The sequence below is a fragment of the Myxocyprinus asiaticus genome, chromosome 25 (assembly GCF_019703515.2).
Source record: "Myxocyprinus asiaticus isolate MX2 ecotype Aquarium Trade chromosome 25, UBuf_Myxa_2, whole genome shotgun sequence".
NCBI classification, from domain to species: domain Eukaryota; kingdom Metazoa; phylum Chordata; class Actinopteri; order Cypriniformes; family Catostomidae; genus Myxocyprinus; species Myxocyprinus asiaticus.
In genome coordinates this window covers 520,001-542,995 of record NC_059368.1, presented here as the reverse complement: position 1 = coordinate 542,995, position 22,995 = coordinate 520,001, and the positions used below count along the sequence as shown (strand labels likewise).

The window sequence follows — 22,995 nt, the reverse complement described above, 5'->3', positions numbered from 1 at the left end:
TAATATTGTTTTACACCCCTAAATTATATATGGATGTAAGGTTGTTTATTGTACATTTATATGTATTACACCAGTATATTGTGTCATCTTACTTGAATCCCATGATTACCGGGACTCAAGCGTCGTCTGTGTTTGACGCTGCGGGTATTCCAAATGAACAAATTTAGTAAAGTGAAGTGAACTTCAACAGAATTCCCGTGCTCAGTGGGTAGGGCGCAGTGAACACTGCGTAGGGACCCTGCGGATTGGAATGCACCTGCATTTTGCACTTCAGATATGGTGTTTGTTTACTGTGTTGCTCTGATCAACAGCACAACATGTTTACATCAATCTTATGCACTCTCTGTATCTGTATTGCAGATGTGCGTAGCATTGTATCAACACTGAAAAAATACAGAATCAAACCAATTGTACATACAGTACATAGTGAATAAGACATTTACTTATAGCTTACTTTGAAGTTGCACTCATGCACTCGTGCTGATCCAGCCCGAGCCACAATCTCCTGGATCACCTGCTTGGATTATCACGGATCGACCATCATGATTTGTGAATCAGAGGAACTTTTGATCCTGATCCTGAAGTTTTTGATTCTGGCTAATGGAATACACGCTTCAGAGGAAGATATTAGATGAGCGCTCGACGGGAAGAAAACACTGGAGGTTCGTGAATTGCATCTGTTTAAACGAGATATCTGCATGTTTACAGAAAGTATATAATAGAAGTTTTATTGATATTTGCCTTTTATCAGTAGAAAAGAATGTTAAAAGTGACAGGGAACTGTTGAGGAGAGACTTCAGAGGAAGATTTATGAGCACTCCACAGGATGCTGGTTGTGCTGAAGTTTTGTGAGGTTGGTTTATTACATCTGTTTAATCGAGATATGTGCATATTTGCAGATGGTCTATGATATTAGTTTTATTGATATTTGCCTTTTTCTAATTAAACAAGACAGCTAAAAGTTACAGGGAACTGTTGAGGAGAGAGAGGGAGAATGAAACAGATGAGCACTTTAACATTATGAGCGCAAACGCGTCTGCCGCGGCTCTGATATGCAGACCATTTAAACGACACTGTGTTGCACACCGGTCTATTATTGTAGTAACACGATGCACGTAACAACAAAACGAACCGTGACTGGCCGTGATAGTCGCTTCACATGCAAGCAGGCAATTTCGGCGCCCTCAAGAAAAAAATCGTCCAAACAGGAACATTTATCGGCCGATGCGATAATTACAAATGTCAGAATATCGGCCTTGGTGATATATATAGGTCGACCACTAGTAGAAACACAACAGCATTACACTGCTATGAGCTAGTGGTTGATTGATGTTGTATTTTAATAGCCAATACAGTTATCTAGAGAACGAGGTGGCTAGTTAACGAGGTTTATATTTGCCATTCAGAAACACACTAACTACTACACTTATTTATGTGGATCATTAAACCATCACAACCTTTTTGGTTAAAACAGTGTCACAGACGCATGAAATGGCTTGTTGTATGCGGCTGCCACCTCTTGGTTGTTCACTGTGATGTAGTAATGCTGGTTTTGTGCTACCTTTGTTCTCTTAATTATTATTATTGATATTCAAGATAAATAATTTTGGTCTTTATTGATTTTCCTGCAGTTCAGGATGTTGAAATCACAAAAATCATGCATTAGATGTGGACTGTCCTGTAGATGATCCAACAAAGACCATACTACAGCGATGGAGGATGCTAATAATATTGCAGCTTTAGCAGAGAGGACTCTGGGAAATTACATCATGGCTCTGGATGCAGGAGATCCGCTTGGAAAGACGAAAACGGCACTATCCTCAACACTTCTACAGCCAGGTAACGATGAGCAGTTCAATGACGCTCAGGCTGTTGCTTTAAGAACTGAAAACCGTCATCATAGCGAAGGGTTCTCAGCGGCCTTAAAGAGTGCTTCAACAGCCAGTAATATTGACGTCACGCTAGAGAACGAGTCTGTTTGGAGTCGTTTTCATGACGCTGGCACCGAGATGATTTTAACAATGCAGGGCAGACACATGTTCCCCTGTTGTCGCTTCCGTCTGAGCGGTTTAGACCCGAATCGCAGGTACTTTCTGGTCCTGGATGTGATGCCTTTAGATGACGTCCGACACAAATGGAAAGGAAAGTCGTGGGAAGCGGATGGAACCAGTGAACCTCACATCCAGTGTTCGGTTTGTTTTCATCCCGAGTCTCCGGCTCTGGGTCGGCACTGGATGGACAGCCCATTGTCCTTCTATAAAGTCAAGTTAGCACACAACTCTCTGGACCAGGACGGTTCTCTGGTGTTGCACGCCATGCAGCGCTACCAGCCGCGTCTTTACATCGTTCCTGTTAGCGTGGGTCACAAGCGCAACATTCCGCTGGAGGGCCCGGATGTTCACACGTTTACCTTCCCTAAAACAGAGTTCTACGCGGTGACGAGCTACCAGAACCCGCGGTTCACTCGGCTTAAAATCAACTGTAATCCGTTCATGTTAGCTTTTAGAGAAGACGGCCAAAACTCTCGTCTCATTCACAACAAACTCAAACTCGCTCTGTCCGGCAGAACTCAAACGCAGCTGCCTGTTCAGTCTCTTGCCATTCAAACCCGTAATGAGACCTCAGAGAGTGAAGACCTCAGGTATGTCTATCCAAAAATGATTTTGTTGTCAGTAAATAAAGTATAATGTTGTTTTCCTTTCAGTACGTATTTCATATTTCAGTAGTGTTTCTACTTGCCATGAAAATAATGTCACATTTCCAAAAATCATAATGGTCCTAAAAATATGCTTCATTTTCTTTGAGCCTTCAAAAATGTTTCATAATTCTTTCTTTTGATTGTTGGGGTGAAATGTGACATGGACGTGTTTTGGATTCACCCAATTTAACCTGTCTGTAGTTATGATGGGATGTTTCTTTCCTCACCTGTCTCACAGTTCAACACACACTCACCCTGAATCTGAGTCTGATAGAGAAGAAAAGATCTTATCAGACAGGAAGAGAGTCTGTGATCAGACCAACAGCTGTGATGAGGAACAGATCATCAAACGCTTTGTAAGTGATGAATCACAGCCACATGAGCACATGGAACCTTCTGAAGACATGATGCCACATGAGATGCCACCAGGTTCTTCAGAACCTCACTGTCCAACCAGTTTAACTGGAAGTTTAGAACGTGTCTCTGTGGATGTGACTGGTCATCCAAACGGTATTCCCTCAACCGATGCATCGCTCTCTGCTACCCGTAAACCAAAGCGTGGTTACTGTAGATCCAATCGTTGGAGAAAAGCGAGAAAAGCCAAGTCTAAATGGTGGTCTAATGTGAAGTATGCAAAACCGCCTGATATCATTAACCCCATCGACATGTCCATGCAGCCAGACCTTGAAGATGTGGATGGCATGCTGTTTGTCTCCTTCACTGCAAAGGTATAATTGTGTTCCATGTTTGTCAAAAAATCTTCTCATGGGGGTCTGGGTAGCTCAGTGAGTAAAGACGCTGACTACCACACCTGGAGTCGCGAGTTCGAATCCAGGGCATGCTGAGTGACTCCAGCCAGGTCTCCTAAGCAACCAAATTGGTCCGGTTGCTAGGGAGGGTAGAGTCACATGGGGTAACCTCCTCGTGGTCGCTATAATGTGGTTCTCGCTCTCTGTGATTGACGGTCTCAGACGCGGAGGCAACTGAGATTCGTCCTCCGCTACCACGAGGACTTAGGGCGCATTGGGAATTGGGAATTCCAAATTGGGGAGAAAAGGGGAGAAATCAAAAACTTCTCATATTTGAGACTCAAGTTTTCAATAATGGTAATCTTAAGTGGTTGGTTCACCCAATAATGAAAATTCTGTCATCATTCAAGGCCGGGTATTCTTTGTTTTTCCACGTTCCCAATCAGATCATGCCCGGTCGAATGCGTTGCCTTTTAGAGTATACTTTTTTGACCGCAAGCGAATAAGAAGGTGTTTCACATATGCGCTTTACGACTGCTTTGTGTTGCTCTTTTAGTACAGTCAACAGCAGGCACATATGCAGACGATGCGCACAGACAAGGACTGTCCAAGTGTTGAAACTCCAGATAGTCTGCGCAGACTGTGCTAATGACGAAATTTGTGCAACGCTGACAACCGAAGTATACTTTCGAGTTTTCCCCCTTTCATGTAGGCCTGGGAGATTATAATGAAATTCATGATTCAGAAAAGAAGTAAATCACAGATACTCATCAGATTTGTAACGAGGAACTCTTTAAACTAGGGTTGCGCGGTATACCGCAATACCAAAAAAATGTTAATGGTACTATATCATCATGTTGTTAATTTCGATACCAGATTAAAGTATGCTGCCATTAGCAAAATATAATGTAATGTGAGAGTTTTGAGATGAAATCAAACACCATTTGAAAATAATAATAAAAAAGTCTCTGTATGGCCAAGTGTGATCATTAAACAGCAGAAGTGCGCCATAGTATAAGAGGCTCCTCTCTGCCCTGTCATCTCCTTCACACACACAAATGCAACACACACTACTAATGCTTGATTTTCATGCAGTGTGTCCAGTAGTATCCATCTGCAGAGCCACAGATCAGTGTGTTGAGTGTATACATGGCTGTGAACTCTCAAATGAACTCTTTCTCCGTTGCAGCTTGGAGATTTTGGAGCTTGCGAGTTGCGTGAAGCTTGATATAACAAACAAACCCTTCACATACAGGAAGAATTCCAAAGGTCTTTCAAAATAAAAGTCTCACTGAAATAAGAGCTCTATTCAGTTGATTGCGTGAAATTGAAGACATTTAGACAAAAAATATTACTATTGTATAAAATTGTAATATTCAAAGCAGTCACAATAATACTCATAGTAACAATAATATAATATTAAATGGTTATATTATTAGTATTATTATCTGTATTATTATTAACTGAATATCAGCATGCTGTGATTCAGCCATGGCAGCCTCAGGTAATCAGATTGTTTTCATTTAATGTTTTCATTAATTTCATTTCATTAAAGCTCTGTTGTGCATCTTTATTTTATTTTTATTTACCAAAAATAATATATATATATATATATATATATATATAAAAAATGTATTTGTTGCGAGCTAGTTTCGAGACCGAGGTAGCAGGGCTGGTATCGTACCAAAGCCAAAATTTTGGTATGGGAGCAACCCTATTTTAAACTAGGGTTGCACCGATCTGATAGCTGGATCGGTATCAGCTCCGATACCCGATCCGTTTAAAAACATCAGTATCGGTCCAGCGAGCCCGATCCAAATTCGATACTGTGTGTTAGTCATGTTCGTTACTGTCAAGCTCCAAAAATGGCATAAAAGAACCATAAAAACATCATTACGGCAGTTCATACGACTCGTGCATTTTATTCAAAGCCACTTGAAGATGTGTGATAGCTCTGTGAATCACAAAAGGCTGTGTTTAATAAGTAAATATATAGTATGCGCAGCGCCAGCGTATTAGTGAATGCCGCTGCTCTGTTGACACAAACTCACGCACAGGCTGGTGATGCACTCGTGCCTATTTTTAGCCTTCACAGCGGTGCGCAATATTTGAGCGCTACTCAAGAACAACATCTCCGATGTAGATGCTCAATAGTTCGGTACACTTATAATATGCATTTAGAACGACACCGGAGGAGCATTTTGCCAGAATTTGAATAAGAAGCGAATTAAACTACTGTGAACTTGCCTACAAACAGACACATACAGGACTTCCTGGAGAGTTCAGAATGTCAAAATAAAAGCGTGAGGGTTTAAAAAGTGCACGATTTAAATATAGTACTGTTGTATTTCAAATTAAAATTAAAAAGTCAATAATAATAATGTTAATAACAATTTATTATTATTATTATTATTATTATTATTATTATTATTGTCATCATTAGTATTTGTTTACAATTTATAACAATATTTAAGTTGAATGGGTTCCAGAAAATAACTGTGTGAATGAAAAGTGGACTGATGTCTTACAACTAAACTGAACAAAAAAGAGATCTGAATCCTTTAAAGTCCAGATACAAGTTGAAACATTTTGGAAAAAAAAAAGAAGAAAAAAAATAAAAAAATAAAACACTGGTTTCTTTTCTACTGAAGACTTATTCTGGAATTCCTGTTAATTTTGCTGCTACATTATCTAGTATACTAGTTAATAATCAAGTGTTTCTTAATAAGCTATACATTTATATTGAAATAATGTGCAGTTAGAGGTTTGTGTTTCTTTACATATTAAAGAGTACTCATAATTAGTTCCACACAATAATGTAAAGATATTCTAAACTGATTATGCAAAAAAACAACACTGGTATCGGATCGGGATCGGTATCGGCCGATACTGAAATTTCCGATATCGGAATTGGATCGGAAGAGAAAAAGTGGTATTGGTGCATCCCTACTTTAAACTGTCACATACACACTGACAATGCAGTGCACTTTCAGTGTTCTGTCAAAATAAAAGCTCCAGGTGAAATGAATATGACTGAAACACATTACTATTGTATAAAAAGAATAATTGTAAAGAATAATTGTAAAGTATTATATTATAATAATGAATTTGACTGGGTCCCACAGTAATAAATCATGATTATATAATATTCAATGTATTAAACATTTTAAATCTACTTGACTACAACAATTTAGTTGAAATGTAGTTGAAACAAACCAATTTTAAGCTATTTCAGAGCAAATGCGTAATTATCAAGATATATATAAAATATTGTCTATCGGCTAAAAATTTTTTTTTGTGGTCATATCGCTCAGTCTTACCGCCATGTTGTTCCAAACCTTAATGATTTTGTTTCTTCTGTGGAACACAAAAGGAGATATTAAGCAGAATGTTCACACTGTTCTTTTCCATACAGTGACCAGACAAACTCCAAAAATGACATAAAAATCTGTATAGCTTTAGCACTATATTCCAATTCTTCTGAAGTTATTTGATAGTTTTGAGGGAGGAACAGACAGAAATATAAGTCATCATTAACTGAATATCTCAAGCGGACACAGAAATTGACATCTCCAATGATATCAGCCAATTAATATCAGACTATCACTAATTATTCAAATATTTTATTCTGTAGGAAGCTCTTGACATTCATGTTGGAAACATGAGGAAGCCTGTGGAATCATCATCGTCATCAAACACTGAAAATCAAACACAGAAGTCGCAATGCGGTGAAGGTTTGAAAAGATCTGAACTGATATGTTATTGTTCTGAATGCTGATGATTGACTGTCCCGATCACCTCATCTGTGTGTTTCTGCAGAAGTTTCTTTAACAGTGGAGGAAAAGATCTCAAACCATGAGCTCATGTTACTAGAACATCTGAAACAGCTGAAGAACCGACAGCTTATTCATCCAGTGCTGCAACAGGGTGAGTCTACACAAACACACAGCACAAATAACATGATCTTGAAACATCAAGGTATCTGAAAGTATATGTGTGGGGATGGGGGCGTGGTCATGTATCTGTCTGCGGGAGAGGGAGAGCGGTAAGGCTCGTCACCTGGGCTGTCATTATCATTAACACCTGTCTCTCGTTATAGTGATGGCGGAGGGAGACCTGAAAAGGCAGACAGACGCATCAGTCAGCAGAAAGAGAAAGCAGAGAGACAGGTGTTAATGATAATGACAGCCCAGGTGATGAGCCTTACCGCTCTCCCGCAGACAGATACATGACCACGCCCCCATCCCCACAATATGTTTATAGTTGCTATTTAACATATTATAAAGTTCTACCTTCCTTTTTTTACTGTGACAAATACATTTTTAAAAGTACAAATGTAGTATCTCAAGTAGCTGGAGCTCATACAATTGCACGTGTAATAATTATAAACAAATTATAAAAATGCTGTAATTTCTGCTACCCATGTACATATAACACACAGCATTCATAATCCATCTGCAGACGTTCTCTGTTATATTGTCTTTTCATTTCTACACAGTTGGGATGAAACTCAATCTTCTAGATCCTGCTGTACCTATAGACTTACAGTATCTAGATGTTTGTTTACCTTTGCCCTCACCTGTTCACAGCGTTGCAGAGAACCTCACATCATCCTCTAGTAAGCAAAAGCAATTCAACTCATTTCAGTGATTTTAGTGAGTCACTGTAGAAGATTGTCTTTAGATTTAAATGCTCTTGTAAATGTCTAGATGCTCCATTGGTGTTGAGGACTGGCAAGACAAATGATCTGACCAGGATAAAAGGCTGGAGGGAGAAATTTACTTCAAAGACTGTAGAGAACACAGCTGACAGTAAGGAAATAAACTACTGGTGTATAGATAAATAAACGTCATTTTCTAATTATTTCTCCATCCTGATCAGGTTCCGGCAGCCATTCAGCATTTTTTTCAGACATGCTGGATGAATATCTCGAAACTGAAGCACAGCAGATCAGCGAGCGCGCGGCTGTGTTTTCCACAAGCTCTCCGTCACCTGTCACCTACCAGCTGCCCGCCAAAAGCAGCAGTTACGTCCGAACCTTGAGCAGTGTTCTTCAGACACGAAGCCTTCCTCCAAAACCCGCCCATTTAGGAATCCATAGCAACCTCCCGAATATGTTGCCGTCCAAATCTTCCGTTACAACAACCCCAAGAAATATTGTGCGGACGTCTTCATCAAGACCCCAACAATCCTCCCCAGTAACCGTGGGTAACCGGTTGAAACGCAGCCATTCGTTTCAACATCATTCAGCGATATCCTCTAATTCCAGCAATGGTTTTTCCAAACGTGGAGGAAAGTATCGTCCTTGTAAGCATCAGCTGAAGTTGAACAGCTCTTGTCGGGAGGTCAGAGGGTGTAGTGATGGTGGAGAGCAGTCGCCTTCTATATCTGCTCAAAAGCACACGGAGATGTTGGTACAGGAACAGGAAGCAGACTTTCGTGGCAGCAGTCGCACTTGTGTCACCACTGAGCGGGCAAAGTTTGCATTGAATTCACTGGTGACATTAGAAGTAAGTGCAGTCTGAAAACAAACTGTTTACTTTTAGTCGTACTGCCCACCCCTACTAATCACATTGAGAAGATCCATAAAATTAAGAATTATTTAATTGAATGAGTTCCTTTAATACTCAATTCTACTTACAAGTGCAGCATGTGAATAATGGAGTGGGTTTTAAGGTTAGTAGCAGCTTTTTAATTTGACTTATTTCTTTGATCTGTACAGAAACATGAGAAGGCGCCGTTCAGCACTTGGCACGTTTATGAAGTTGCCTGTGTTAATGACTTCTGTCGACTGGGTTGCGTCTGCAATAGTCTCAATAGAAAACTGCGAGGAGACACACACTGCAGACGTGTTCAGTGTATGTTCGGCTGCAGCTGTTTCAAGCACAAAGTTCTTCTGATTCACCCACCAAAAATGAGCGAAATGCAAAATGGCTGGAGGATGCCGCTGATGGCTTATCGTAAGTCTCCACATGTTTGTTGTGTTGTTGTATTTAATTGAATCTCAAAAAGTATACTGTAAAGGGGTTAAAAGGGAAAGGAGGAGGCGAGAACCGGCTTGAAGGTATAACTCATAATTTAATAGTGAATTTAAAGCAAAAGCCAAATAACAAACAAACATGCAGGACAGCTGCCTGTAGCTCTCTCTCTATCTCTCTCTCTCTCTCGAACTGCCGTCTCTGGTCGCCTTTATGCCTCACTCGCCTCATCAGGCTGATTGGGCTCCGGGCGTGCGTCATTCCGGCCCGGCAATGCCCTCCTCCGCGCTACACTCCTCCCTGCATTGCCTTAGGCTACGTACATCCCCCCCCCCTCCTCTCCGGTGGGTCATCCCTGCCTTCTTCGAGGAGACAGGAGAAAAAAAAAAACAGGTGAGGGTAAGGCCAACACAGAGCGACAGCGAGAGAGAGAGAGGAGAGAGAGACAAAAAGAAACTCACTCACCGGTTCTCTGATGTGCCATCGCGTGGTCCTCGATCACTCCTCCACCTTCTCAGGCGGACGACAGCCGCTCCTCTCCGGGCGGATCGGAGTCAAACCTCCGACCCCCAGTGGATAGAACGCCCCTCCGCATTTCTGCCGGCCCGTGTGGACACTCCTCCGCCCCTGGCAGCGGCCCTACTGCTCCAGGCAATTGGGGAGTCGATTCCCTCCTCCCCTCGTAGACGGCGGTCTTCCCTCGACCCCCTCCGCATTTCTGGTGGCTGGCAGGACACTCCTTCACCCCTGGCAGCAGCCCTACTGCTCCATGCGGTCGGGGAGTCCAGTCCCTCCTCGCCTCGCGAGTTCCCCGTGATCGGGGCTACTCCGTCCCCGGCGGATGGAAGCGGCGCTCCCCTGGGTGGACGGCAGTGTCGAGGACCCTACGACGGGCATCCCTCCACCTTCCCGGGATTCAGCACCAATGTAAAGGGGTTAAAAGGGAAAGGAGGAGGCGAGAACTGGCTTGAAGGTATAACTCATAATTTAATAGTGAATTTAAAGCAAAAGCCAAATAACAAACAAACATGCAGGACAGCTGCCTGTAGCTCTCTCTCTCTCGAACTGCCGTCTCTGGTCGCCTTTATGCCTCGCTTACCTCATTAGGCTGATTGGGGTCCGGGCATGCATCATTCCGGCCCGGCACAGCGCTACATATATGCTTGTTCTTTTGATCTGATTTCTTGTTTAGAACGATGTATGTAACGTGCATCTGATTGCATTTCTGTGACAGCCTGCATGCCCTAATGCAGGGGTCCCTAAATGTTTTGCTGCCAAGGCCAGGTCACTCTGTTATGTTTTCATGGGGGGCTGGAGTGATCCTACGGTATTTTTGTCACAGAGATTATTCTTCTGCTTTTATTACATAGATTAATTTTACTTTAATTAAACTGTCTACTTTGTCAGTGCATACATGCTATCTCTGTTCACTGACGTGTTCGAATCAAGACGTGAAGGGGGGGAAGTCCAGTCATTTCAACAGAACTTGTATTACGTTTTTCTATATGCTAACAAGAAAAAACTTAAAATCTGTGTGAAATGTTACATTTTACTTTATCTGGCATCAGTGGATCCATCCATTGGCTCAAAGAACTTGTAATAGGTACTCTATCCAGTACTGGTGATGATTTTGATTAATCTTAGTGACTCGTGTCTTTTTAATCTGTTCACCAAAAAAATTTGTTCAGATTATAGTTGATTGACCATTTCTGCAAATTACGCTTTTGCACCAGTAGATGGCACAAAATGAGGAATTAGTTGTTCAGCAGATCCTCGTTAATGATGATTGATTTATGCATTTCATTCGTGAACAAGTGTACCAGTTCAGTTACTTTGTGAATTAGACGTCTTATCTCATTCAATCTCACACGACCGACTCAAACTTCAGTGAAGGGGCATATTCGTTCAGTGGATGAAACCAATGATATGCTCCTTAACAGCTCACACTCGAAAGCTATTGGCTCATGCTGTAGTCAGTCTTGCAGGCATGAAAAGCCACCAAAGCAGTCTCGCGATTCCAGTGTGGGCCGGTCAAAATGTGTGTCAGGCATGGTTTACCCGGGCCAGTCAAAACATTTCATAGGGCCGTATTATTCGGCCTGCGGGCTGTAGTTTGGGGACCCCTGCCTTAGTGCTATAGATGTCAATGCTTTATTAAGGAAAGGTACAGTCAAAATTTTGAAACCAACCAAAGGTAAATCAGAAATTTGTCAATGTTAGAGTGTTAATGAAACATGTTTTTTTTTTCTCTCTCTCTTTCCGTTTTTTTACGGGTGGGAATTTGTAAAAATAGCCTATGACACCGGAGCGGGCAGGTGTGGGACAGAATCTTACGGGAGCGAGACTGAAAAATTTGTGTAGACCTCTTCCTGCAGGCAGGAGCAGGACAAAATGTGAAAGTTTGAAAAATATGACAGATTTTTTGCGGACGGGAGCAGACAGAATCTCGCGGGAGCAGGTCTGAAAAATCCATCCCCGTGCAGACCTCTACACGGAGCCCTTTCCAATTTTGGCAGCAAGTTATTTGAACAGACTTAATAAAAACCGCAATCTCTCTTGACGCATTTGTCGTGACCATGCTGTGTTTGTGGAGTTTGTGATTTAAATCATATAAAAAAATAATACTTCTGCACAATCTCTGGAGAGGCAGCCTTCAAAATTATCAAATTATCAAATACATTTTTTTATCCCCTTTTCTTCCAATTTGGAATGCCCAATTCCCACTACTTAGTAAGTCCTCGTGGTGGCGCGGTTACTCACCTCAATCCGTTCATCTTATCACACGACTCGTTGTGCATGACACCGCGGAGACTCACAGCATGTGGAGGCTCATGCTACTCTCCATGATCCACACACAACTTACCACACGCCCCATTGAGAGCGAGAACCACTAATCATGACCACGAGGAGGTTAACCCATGTGACTCTACCCTCCCTAGCAACCGGGCCAATTTGGTTGCTTAGGAGACCCGGCTGGATTCACTCAGCACGCCCTGGATTCGAACTCGCGACTCCAGGGGTGATAGTCAATGTTAATACTCGCTGAGCTACCCAGGCCCCCTCAAAATTATCCAATTTTAATGATAGTAACCTAGGTAACTACTCAGCTGGCATGCATGATTGTAAATAAAAAATGACATGTCCAAACCTCACCCACGATTAGTTTTAAACAATCATCAATGCTTTTTGACCAACCGGGTTCTCCTAGTTCAAAAATTTCAGAGATGTGCACGAACAGGTGAAATATCACCAAACAAAGCCCTTTGGCAGAACAAAAACTTCACTGCGTTTCGTCATCATTTTCAGGTGAACCAAAAGAAGCCCTTTTCGCCCAGTGAGTATAAATTATGCCTCAAGAGACATATCTTGCTCTATGTTATCAAACAGCGATTGCTGACTCAGAATTGCAGTGCAGACCAGAGCCCGCTCCTAGAGTCACCAAACTGTGGAAGAGGAGACCCGAAGAGCTCGACACAGAACCCGTCTTTATACTCAAACAAGATCCTGTTCGGAAAGAACCGCAACGATTACGTACCTACACTCCATGACCAAATCCTCAGGTCAGAATTTAGGCTGCTCGCTGCACTTGGATTATAAAGTTTCCCCCAACACATCCTGAGACAGTATGTTATTACCAGGTGGAACTGAGTCTTTCTGATAAAATGTATGGCTTTGAGTTTGCTGCTGTGTGTTGGTGCAGTGTGTTCCATGACATACTACATCTTCCTGATCACAGGTGCAGGATAAAGAGAAGGATCCAGCGTATAAGTGCTTAGAAAGCAAGATGACATGCGCTCATGTGCGAGAATACAACAGTAATCCACCACCTCAGGTGCACATATTTCCTGTCAAGAAACATGTGCGAGGATCTGATGAAGCGGTAATTCATGCACACAATCTTACCACCTTTATTTGTTCTTCACCACACTTTCTGTTTATGACTTTTCCTCGCTCATTCTCTTCCACTGATTAAAGTCCTATGAATTGTCCAGTCTGCATCCCGCTAAAGGACATCTGACGTCCCAAAGTATTGGTCAGTAGGAGATATTATTTAATACTTGTACTTTAATAATTATTGTAAGAATATATTCCGTGACCTCATATCTTTGATCCTTTGTCTAGACAGGAACTCAGCAGCATCTAGTGTAATCACAGAAGAGCCAGAGCCCAGTAAAGTTCTGGAAATCATTTCAGAGTGTAACTGGGAGGCCCATCGGTCCCTGGTGCTGAAACAACTGTTCCAATACATCAATATGAACCACCTCACATCCACTTTCTTTATTGACAACTACAAAGTGCAGCTTCTCTCGACAGAGTTTAAAAAGCACGGGGCCAGTTCGATGTTAATCTACAAGGTCTGTGTCTCTCTTGGGGAGAAATCAGGAGTGACTGGTGAACCAAAACAGGACAGGAACAAACGAAAAATCACAGAGGAACCGTTGCGTTTAAAAAATTCTACTGTTCAACATGCCAACACGCTAGCAATGTACACTAGTAATGTTAAACTAGACATAATTAATGTTGACATGGAGACAAAAACACCAGAGCGTTTCCCCCTTATTTCTCGTATCCTCCCCGCTGGTTATCTGAAGGCTGATAAGAAGACATCTGTGCATCCTGGCCTAATTAAGGTAAATTCAACTCTACTCACTTTTATTGTCACTACACAATTACACAAGTGAAATGATGTGTGAAAAGCTTATATGCAAATTCTTGTAAGGTTGGAATAATCAAATAGTTTTGACCCAGTTTGGAGATTAAACTTTTTGCTGATTATTGATGATGCAATAAACACAATCACCCCAGTCCTGTTTATTTATTTCAGGTCAATGATAAAACATATGCTCAGTTACAATTACTGTTGGGCCAAATCGGAGCTTTACATCCAGCCAACCGTCTTGCGGCGTATGTCACTGGCTGGCTTAAACCAATGCATCAGAATCAGATCAAGAGCAGACTGGTTTTAAAGACTCTCAAAACTCTCCCAATCAGGACACCTGCGCATATCAAGGAAAAACTCAAAGAGACAAGTCATTCAAATCCCCCTCCAGTGATTGATTCCTCAGAACAAACCGGTAAGATTTATAACATTGAATAATTGACCCAGCCACTCTACAGTCTGTTAATTGCATTAAAATTCTTACCAATCAAATTAGTGCGCTGACTTATCCATTATAAAGGCGCAGTCTCAATTACCTTCACACTGTGAAATTCCGCAGGCGAAATACAGTCATTTCAATGGGAATCCACGCGATTGTGAATTTTGTGCAGTGACCTCTGTGTGAGCGGTGCTTCATACACAGCCAAATCGAATATTCATAATGGACAAGTATATAATGTTAGCAGCAAGTTTGTAAAAACTCTCCCAGAGTATAAAGTGCAGCATTAAAAAGAGGCAGCTTGGCAGTTTTTTGCTGGTTTCACATGCGCTCATGCCATCTTCGCCCGTGGAATTTCGCCGTGCAAAGGTAAATGTGACCGTGCAGAGACTGGTCATGTGACTTTTGTTTACATTTGTTAGTAACTGTATCATCTGTAAATTTATTTTCTTTTACTTTTTCCTGTGTTTAGTGGGACTAACCAATCAGAGAATAGAAGCTTTCAGAACACCAGCTACCCAACCTTCAGTGATCCCCAAGGCTCCCAATGGCACTAATTGTACACCGGGCAAAAATACAGACACTCAGGCAAAATTACTCTCAGGCCAAATGGGAGCTTTGCATCCAGCCAAACGTCCTGCAAGAAATGTCACTGGCCGGCTAAAGCCAATGCATCAGAATCAGAACAAGAGCAGATGGATTTCACAAATACTTAAAAATTTGAGGACACCTGTCGATCTTAAAAATAAGCTAAAAGTGACAAGTTGTTCAAATCCAACTCCACCAATTGACTCCATCACAATTCCTCCAACTCCTACATTAACACCAAACTATAAAACAACATCTAACACTGGACTAGCTCCCAACATTTCCCCAATTTCTGTACCTACTCCCAACCCTAATACTGCACCTCCATCTTCGCCTAATCCAGTCCTCCCTGCTGCTGCTCTGCCACTTGGTGAGCAAGAAGTTCTGCAGCCGGGTTGCAGGTATGGCGGGGGTAAACTTGTGCCAGTTTAATGGCCAAACGATCCAACTAGTACCTATCCCTGCAGGATTACCCATTCAGCCCCAAACCAGCTCCGACCCCAAAGGTTAGTACCATAATGTGTTTACTGAGTCTGTTTTAATCATATTTCAAAATCATTTCACAATAAAGTTTTGCTGGGAACACATTCCTTTTGAAGGGAAAGTTCCAGTTCTATGCCCTGGATTGAAATAGAATATTCTCACCTTTTTTGATCGCAGGTAGCACTCAACAGAAAGCACAAACTGCTCCCGGTCTACCTCAGTCTATTCCTCAAGAAGCAGCACCTTCACAAAAGGCTTTTGCTAAACCGCTTCCATTCATTGCTCCTAAGATCCTCTCTGCGACAGGAAACATGAGCTTTAACTTTGTCAGTGGCTCTTCAGCTCAGAGCGGGTTTGCTGGTAAGGCAGGAACATTTTCCTTCAGGATATGCCCACCGTCTGGTGAGGACAAGGCCATAGGTCATGAACAGACAGGAAAACCTCCAAAATTAGGAGCTGCTTCCACATTATTACTTCCAGGAGGATACAGGTTAATAAAACTGCCCATTTTTGTCAATCCCTGTGTGAACTTCATAAACACAGAGAGCACCCCATCTGCTTCCGTACCCCCTGGGACACACCTGATCGACAACTGCACCAATTGAAAGCTCAAAAGACGATAGCCAAGATTGTGGAAGTACTTCCTACCTGCCTGTCCCAGAATCGGACAGTAATGACTCTGCACAAACAAATGCAGTCTGCTCCATCGACCAGGGCAGCATAGCTCTGCAGAAGTCTGACGGTGCTCATGAACAAGTTTCTACAACGAATAGTCACGATACGGTCAATAATGCTGAAGTTAAGTCCGAAAACTCAGCAAAAACTGGAGCAAATGATTGGATTCCAAAAGGAGCTGAGATGACCTTCAAAAATGATGACTATGAACCAGATGTAGCAGAAGAGAGTGACTTTAATGAGTGGCCACCCAAAGGAGCCCAGCTAGAACTGTGGGACGATGAAGAGGAGGCACCTTCTAAAGACGATAATGCCGATTTGACCCCCATGGACACTGAACTTAATTCTGAACAGAAAGATCAGACCATAGAAAGTCGTTCCACAAGTCATTGTCCAAAACAAGATTGTGAGCCAACACACAAAAATATAGCCAGCTTCAACCATACAGAGGCTACTTATGAAGGTCCAATGAGATACGAATCCTCAGGTTCCATTAAAACAGAACCAAGCGACAATCAAACACAGTCTTCATTCTCTAGTGGCCCCAATGCACCTGAACATAGTCTGGTTCTTCAAAATGGGCCTCCAGTTCTTAAAATTGAGCCACACAATGACTCGAAGCATACTGAAACTTTATCCAAACGTCATGACATGCTGTGTAAGAGCAACTCTGACCCTGTCATTAAGAGTGCATCTATTAATAACCCACCAAATGGTGGCACATTATTTTGTAACCCCCCTGAGAACACTGAACAGTGCAATGATACAGAAAACGGTTTTATTCTCATAAAAGTAGAACCTTACGATGAAACATTAGAAACGGACCAATTCCCCCATCACCCTGACATCAGTAATACTGCCCAGAACCCAAAGACAAACTCCATAGTTCCTAAAGACTCACTATCCAACTACCCAAACATGGACGAACAGGTCCAAGACCCAGACAATGATTTGCTCATTGCTCAAGGTGGAGGAAGTGGACAATGACCCAAGTTTATGTGCAGGCTTCACACATCCCATCATAACTAAAGAGGAAACATCTGAAAATGATCCTCCAGTTCATAGTGCTGAGGAAACATGTAATGACCCTGGACAGGCCAACAAATCATGTCCCATTTCTGATGCCCAACAAGACTCGAGAGATAGTGACGCTGAAGTAAACATTGAGAGTGATTTTTCAAGCCCTTTAAGTGAGGGCCAGATTTCCGTTTCTGCTTTACCTGTAGCAAATTCACCAGTAGCATTCTTAACGCCGTGTTCTACAAAAATCCCTTCATTTTGCATTCATGTGACTCGCCTCAATCCGGGTGGCGGAGGACGAATCTCAGTTGCCCCCGGGTCTGAGACCGTCAATCCGCGCATCTTATCACGTGGCATGTTGAGTGCGTTACCACAGAGACGTAGCACGTGTGGAGGCCCACGCTATTCTCCGCAGCATCTGCCCTCCTCCTCGTCACACAAATGCTTTGCAACAAAAAAACAGAACGCGGGTGTCTCGAGATGCATTTTAAAGGCTGAATTTACGGTCGGTACTGCCAATATTATGAAGCTCGAGTCCTCTGCAGCACTACATGACATATGCAACACCAAGTTAACATCCACTGAACCATCTATTGAAGCTTTTTTTTTTTTTTTACTCATTTGACACTTTACTTAAGATTTGAGAATATGAACTGGCTAAATCTTTTCACTTTTATGAACTTTTGTTAACAGCCAGATATTTTCTTTGCAATAAACAAAAGCTGTGACATGGTGCTGATTGGTTTATATTGATTTTTTGCACCCTCTTTTGGATGTTTGAGACATCAATTAAAAAAATCAGATGTCTTGTAGATTTTTCCACCTACCTGAAATGTCTTTTAAAATTTGAATATATTTAGAACACGGCTTACACGTTTGCGCCTCCCCCAGCTGATGGCGCCTTAGGTGACAACTAGCCCTATGCCTAGAAATGGCCCTGGGGAGAACAATACATTGGGAAGTGGGTGAGTCTTTAAGACTAGTTTAAGATATGATGGGGGTCCAGTACTCAAAAAAGGTTGAGAACCACAGGTGTAGTGCACGAACATGACACGACCGAAAACAAAAGACTGCGAGTCGTTAAGTGTGCGTAGGGCGCTGACTGAAAGTTGTTTTGTGTTCGCTTAGCTGAAGTTTTCATGCAGTGCGCTATACTGATAATTAGAACCATCCATTAATGGACCTTTAATATGACCTTGTTTTCTATGATAATTAGTTTACTTGACATAAATGCTTTTATTTCCAGAACAGTAGAATGGACCATCAACCAGTGGAATGCATGTCCAATCTGCCTCTATATAAGCTAACGTGGCATCTGAATCATACGGCAAGAAAACGGAAGCATCGGGTTGAATTGCAGCAGTGCTTTGATTCATTGAGGATGACTCTGAATGTTGAAGAGCATGTTCAAATGAGCGATCAAGATGTTCTCATTCAGGTGGGTCATAAATAGCAACAAGAACTACTAGAGTTTTAATACTCTATTTCTGATCATCTTTATTAATCATTGTTGATTCTTTGAGGTATTTACAACGGTTTGTCTCTGGTCTGTGACATTACCGTAGTTTCAATGTCTTCAATGTCAATGTCGAGTCTGAGACCGTCAATCCGCGCATCTTATCACGTGGCTTGTTGAGCGCGTTACCGTGGAGGTGAATGTTTAACTTGAGTCATAAATATTCATTTTTGTTTTAGGCTCGTCAGATGATTGGAGCTCTTGAGGAGCGCAGCAGATCTCTGATAGAGAAGAAAAGGGCTTTGATTGAGAAACACTCACATTATCATGCTCTCATCTCACAGCTTCCTGGTACATAAGACATCAAGTCTTATTCAAAAACAATACATATCTGTTTACGTATATGTCTTCAGATTATAATGCAAAATATGTTGCTTTTTTATATGCAGGAACAGCTTTACAGCAGAAGACAGGAGCTCTCTCATTACCCCAAACTACACCAGAAACCGCTGCATCCAACCAGTCAGGTGAGTTCCTGTCTGGAGGTTCAGCATTGAATCTAATGCACTGTAAGCAACACACTCGTCTTTGTGTGACACTTTTCTTTAATGGCTCTAAACCTCCAAAATTGTTTTTGCAATCAGTTGCATGAACCAGTTTTATCAAACTGTTAAAGTTGTTTTCTGAAAATATTTACTGTAACATATTCATGTGTTTGTTTGTTGTTTTTTATCTTTAGTGGCAATGAAACTCTTGCATTTGCCTAGCATAGTGCTGATGTCATTTAACAAGATTTAGGACCCGGTCGTGAATGGAACTTCGGTATCTGAGGACTCCAACAAAGACTGAACGTCTGAAAGAGCTGCACCTCCTAAGTGGAAAAAGGCAAACTGAAAACGATGCCTTGTTTATGAAGCGAGATGTGCTTGAGCCTTTATTTAATCCTGATGACAAGGCGTGGTAGTAATTCACACTAAGAATTGCACACTGAGAAGTATGTATAATACAGGATTCTGGCGTTATAACCAGGATAATATCCTTAATATTTTGGCCTGTTTATCAGTGTCAAAATTATAAGCTTGACATGTTACCTTAATCGTGGGATAGCAACACTTCTGTTTTGCTGTTGATGGTGGACACAATTCACATTTTTTCCTCTTGTCTTTACATTTCAGTCAACAGCAAATCATTAGAGTAAACAGAGGTTTACATTTAATAGGTGCAGTTTTCATAAAAATAATGTATTAATATTTCTCATATATGATTTGATAATGACCTCATAAACCCCTCATTGGGCCGATACTCTATGGCTTCTTGTTTGTTAGTAAACGTTATTGCACAACTGGGATTTATTACATTTGTAAATACAGATTTATTTTCATGATGTCATTTGGAATCATGTTCTTACAGTTTTGCAATGCTTCTCTGTCATTTATGATCACTACATTAATTCTAAAGAAATCCTAACTGGCCATACTGATGAAGAGTGACAGATCAAAAGGATCTCATCCAGAATATTTCTCTGTGCATTGAGATTATACAGTTTTATGATGTGGATATTGTTAATTATGTTAAAAATGATTTGGACTTTTTCATTCAAGTGTACAATATTGAATTCTTCTGAATTGAGTTTATATATCATGGCCTGGTGTAAATAAAATTTATATCAATGCTAATGTTTTGGTTTGGAACTTTTGTTATTTAAAAGCCTAGAAGATTGCGAACAAAGTTGCAAACATTTCTGCTTATGGATATAAAATGTAGCTAGCAAAATCTAAAGGTTAGCAATAAATTAAAGACTCTTATCTTCCGGGGGGTCTGGGTATCTCAGCGAGTATTGACGCTGACTATCACCCCTGGAGTCGTGAGTTTGAATCCAGGGTGTGCTGAGTGACTCCAGCCAGGTCTCCTAAGCAACCAAATTGGCCCGGTTGCTAGGGAGGGTAGAGTCACATGGGGTAACCTCCTCGTGGTCGTGATTAGTGGTTCTCGCTCTCAATGGGGCGTGTGGTGAGTTGTGTGTGGATCGTGGAGAGTAGCATGAGCCTCCACATGCTGTGAGTCTCCGCGGTGTCATGCACAACGAGTCACGTGATAAGATGCGCGGATTGAGGGTCTCAGAAGTGGAGGCAACTGAGACTTGTCCTCCACCACCCGGATTGAGGTGAGTAACTGCGCCACCATGAGGACCTACTAAGGTCAAAGGCATTCCAAATTGGGAGAAAAGGGGTTAAAAAAAAAATATTCCTTATTTTCGTAAAATATCTTTCAATGTAAAATAATAATTAACATTCACTGTACTAAATATAACACTTGCCAGTTTGGTTGAAAACAACATTAACAAAATTACGGCAAAAAAAAGAAATGTCAAAGATTCTCATTATAGCAAAAAGCACAAATGTCTGCAATGTCAGTGTATTTAGCAATCAGGCAATCTTTCATTTAATGAGAAGTACAAAAAAAAAAAAAAATTGTGTGATTCTGTTTTTGTTGGAAAATGGTCCAAACGTGTTTATTTTGTAAAAATTGTTCCCAGTGAATGGGGCGTTTTCCAAAAGATATTTCTGCGCCCTTGAAGGGCACTTCAGGAAGTCAATCGAAGAGTCGTTTCAAACATTGTTTTTTTACAAAGGGACCTTTTACAAGACTTTTAGTGAAGAGTAAATCCAAACTGTATGGATGCCATGCTCTCACATCAAGAGATCTGTGCTTTGTAGTGAGTAGGGCATAGGGATGATCCCTTTTGATTGGAATTCACCCACATTATTCACACTAGCGCCATCTTTGATTTTTAATTGGGATGAAAAGAGGCTATGAGGCTTGTGTGTCTCTTCAATGGGCTGGACTGCAGTTTAAAGTGTTTTTGGATCGTTCAGCACACAAAACATTTATAAAATATCTGTCCAAGCATATTCAGTATGTAAAGAACTCCAGACAGACAGATGCAGAAACGCACACACACACCGACAGACAGACGTAGACGCACACACACAAACAGACGCAGACACGCACACAAACATACTGACAGACAGACAGACACACACACACAAACAGACGGAGATGCACAGACAGACAGACACTCACACACAGACGGAGACACAAACACAGACAAACTCAGACAGACACACAATCACATACACAAACAGACACAGACGGAGACACACACAGACAGACAGACACACAATCACATACACAAACAGACAGACACTCACACAGACGGAGATGCACAGAGACACACGCACACAAACAGACACAGACGGAGACACAAACACACACACACACACACACACAGACAGACAGACACACACACAAACAGACGGAGATGCACAGACAGACAGACACACAGACGGAGACACAAACACACACAGACAAACACAGACAGACACACAATCACATACGCAAACAGACAGACGGACACACACACAGACAGACAGACACTCACACAGACGGAGACGCACAGAGACACGCACACAAACAGACACAGACGGAGAGACAAACACACACACACACACACACACACAAATAGACACACACAAAGACAGATACACAAACAGACAGACACACACACAAACAGACACAGACGGAGACACAGACAGACAGACACACAATCACATACACAGACAGACACTCACACAGACGGAGATGCACAGAGACACACGCACACAAACAGACACAGACGGAGAGACAAACACACACAAATAGACACACACAAAGACAGATACACAATCACATACACAAACAGACAGACACACACACACAGACAGAGATGCACACAGACACGCACACAAACAGACACAGACGGAGACAACACACTGTATAATGTGCAGTCTAGTCTATATGCTCACAACCTCAGTAGTCTGTATGTTTTGGATTGAAACAGTCTTCATTCTGGTCCTTGTCTTCCTGTCACACATCAACAACACCAGCAGTATGTGAAGACATGGAGAAGGACTGATACGATGTTTAGTTTGCACATGTGATGATTCTAACACATTAAACACATCAGCACAATCCTTCTGTTGTGTTTACTCTGTGCTCATGTTATCAGGTGACCAGTGGAATATCATCAATTCATCTGAACAACCAACACTCTCGCCATCTGTACAGACATTATTTCCCACTATATGCACCAAAATTATGGAACTTGTTTCCCAGAGAAATTAGAGTACATTTCTAAAATATTTAAAAGGAAGAAGAAAAAAAAAAATCCCAGGAGAGATTTTGATTTGTTTCCATTTTCAACCCTCAT

The 22,995-nt window shown here is 41.6% G+C and overlaps 2 protein-coding genes and 1 long non-coding RNA gene across 4 annotated transcripts; all 3 read left to right on the top strand.

The window, feature by feature from the left end:
• Positions 1–1,712: 1,712 nt before the first annotated feature.
• Positions 1,713–7,225, top strand: LOC127415565 (T-box-containing protein TBX6L-like). Its single transcript, XM_051654344.1, has 3 exons — positions 1,713–2,641; positions 2,937–3,426; positions 7,082–7,225. Exons 1-3 carry the CDS (start codon positions 1,713–1,715, stop codon positions 7,223–7,225), a joined length of 1,563 nt encoding a protein of 520 aa, XP_051510304.1.
• A 107-nt stretch (positions 7,226–7,332) lies between these two features.
• Positions 7,333–7,962, top strand: LOC127416512 (uncharacterized). Its single transcript, XR_007893124.1, has 3 exons — positions 7,333–7,374; positions 7,547–7,640; positions 7,946–7,962. It is a non-coding gene; the product is annotated as an uncharacterized LOC127416512 (long non-coding RNA).
• An 88-nt stretch (positions 7,963–8,050) lies between these two features.
• On the top strand, positions 8,051–20,396 carry magl (MAX dimerization protein MGA-like). 2 transcript variants are annotated; one of them, XM_051655919.1, is made up of 10 exons: positions 8,051–8,065; positions 8,157–8,258; positions 12,813–12,985; positions 13,162–13,305; positions 13,401–13,458; positions 13,548–14,056; positions 18,537–18,728; positions 18,986–19,097; positions 19,196–19,273; positions 19,486–20,396. In XM_051655919.1, exons 4-10 carry the CDS (start codon positions 13,210–13,212, stop codon positions 19,542–19,544), a joined length of 1,104 nt encoding a protein of 367 aa, XP_051511879.1. In that variant the 5' UTR covers positions 8,051–8,065; positions 8,157–8,258; positions 12,813–12,985; positions 13,162–13,209; the 3' UTR covers positions 19,545–20,396. The 2 variants fall into 2 exon arrangements, 1 of the variants encoding a protein (XP_051511879.1); XR_007893123.1 differs by lacking the exons at positions 8,051–8,065; positions 8,157–8,258; positions 12,813–12,985; ... (2 more) ...; positions 19,196–19,273; positions 19,486–20,396 and adding exons at positions 9,266–9,407; positions 14,251–14,500; positions 14,997–15,618; positions 15,773–15,904.
• The last annotated feature ends 2,599 nt before the right edge of the window (positions 20,397–22,995 follow it).

Coding starts and splice junctions, on each gene's coding strand:
- LOC127415565 (XM_051654344.1), top strand. CDS start 1,713: ATGGAGGATGCTAATAATATTGCAGCTTTAGCAGAGAGGACTCTGGGA. Junction 2,642..2,936: donor TCAGAGAGTGAAGACCTCAG/GTATGTCTATCC, acceptor CCTGTCTCACAG/TTCAACACACACTCACCCTG. Junction 3,427..7,081: donor TTGTCTCCTTCACTGCAAAG/GTATAATTGTGT, acceptor TTTATTCTGTAG/GAAGCTCTTGACATTCATGT.
- magl (XM_051655919.1), top strand. CDS start 13,210: ATGACATGCGCTCATGTGCGAGAATACAACAGTAATCCACCACCTCAG. Junction 13,459..13,547: donor TCTGACGTCCCAAAGTATTG/GTCAGTAGGAGA, acceptor TCCTTTGTCTAG/ACAGGAACTCAGCAGCATCT. Junction 18,729..18,985: donor ATCAAGATGTTCTCATTCAG/GTGGGTCATAAA, acceptor TTTTTGTTTTAG/GCTCGTCAGATGATTGGAGC.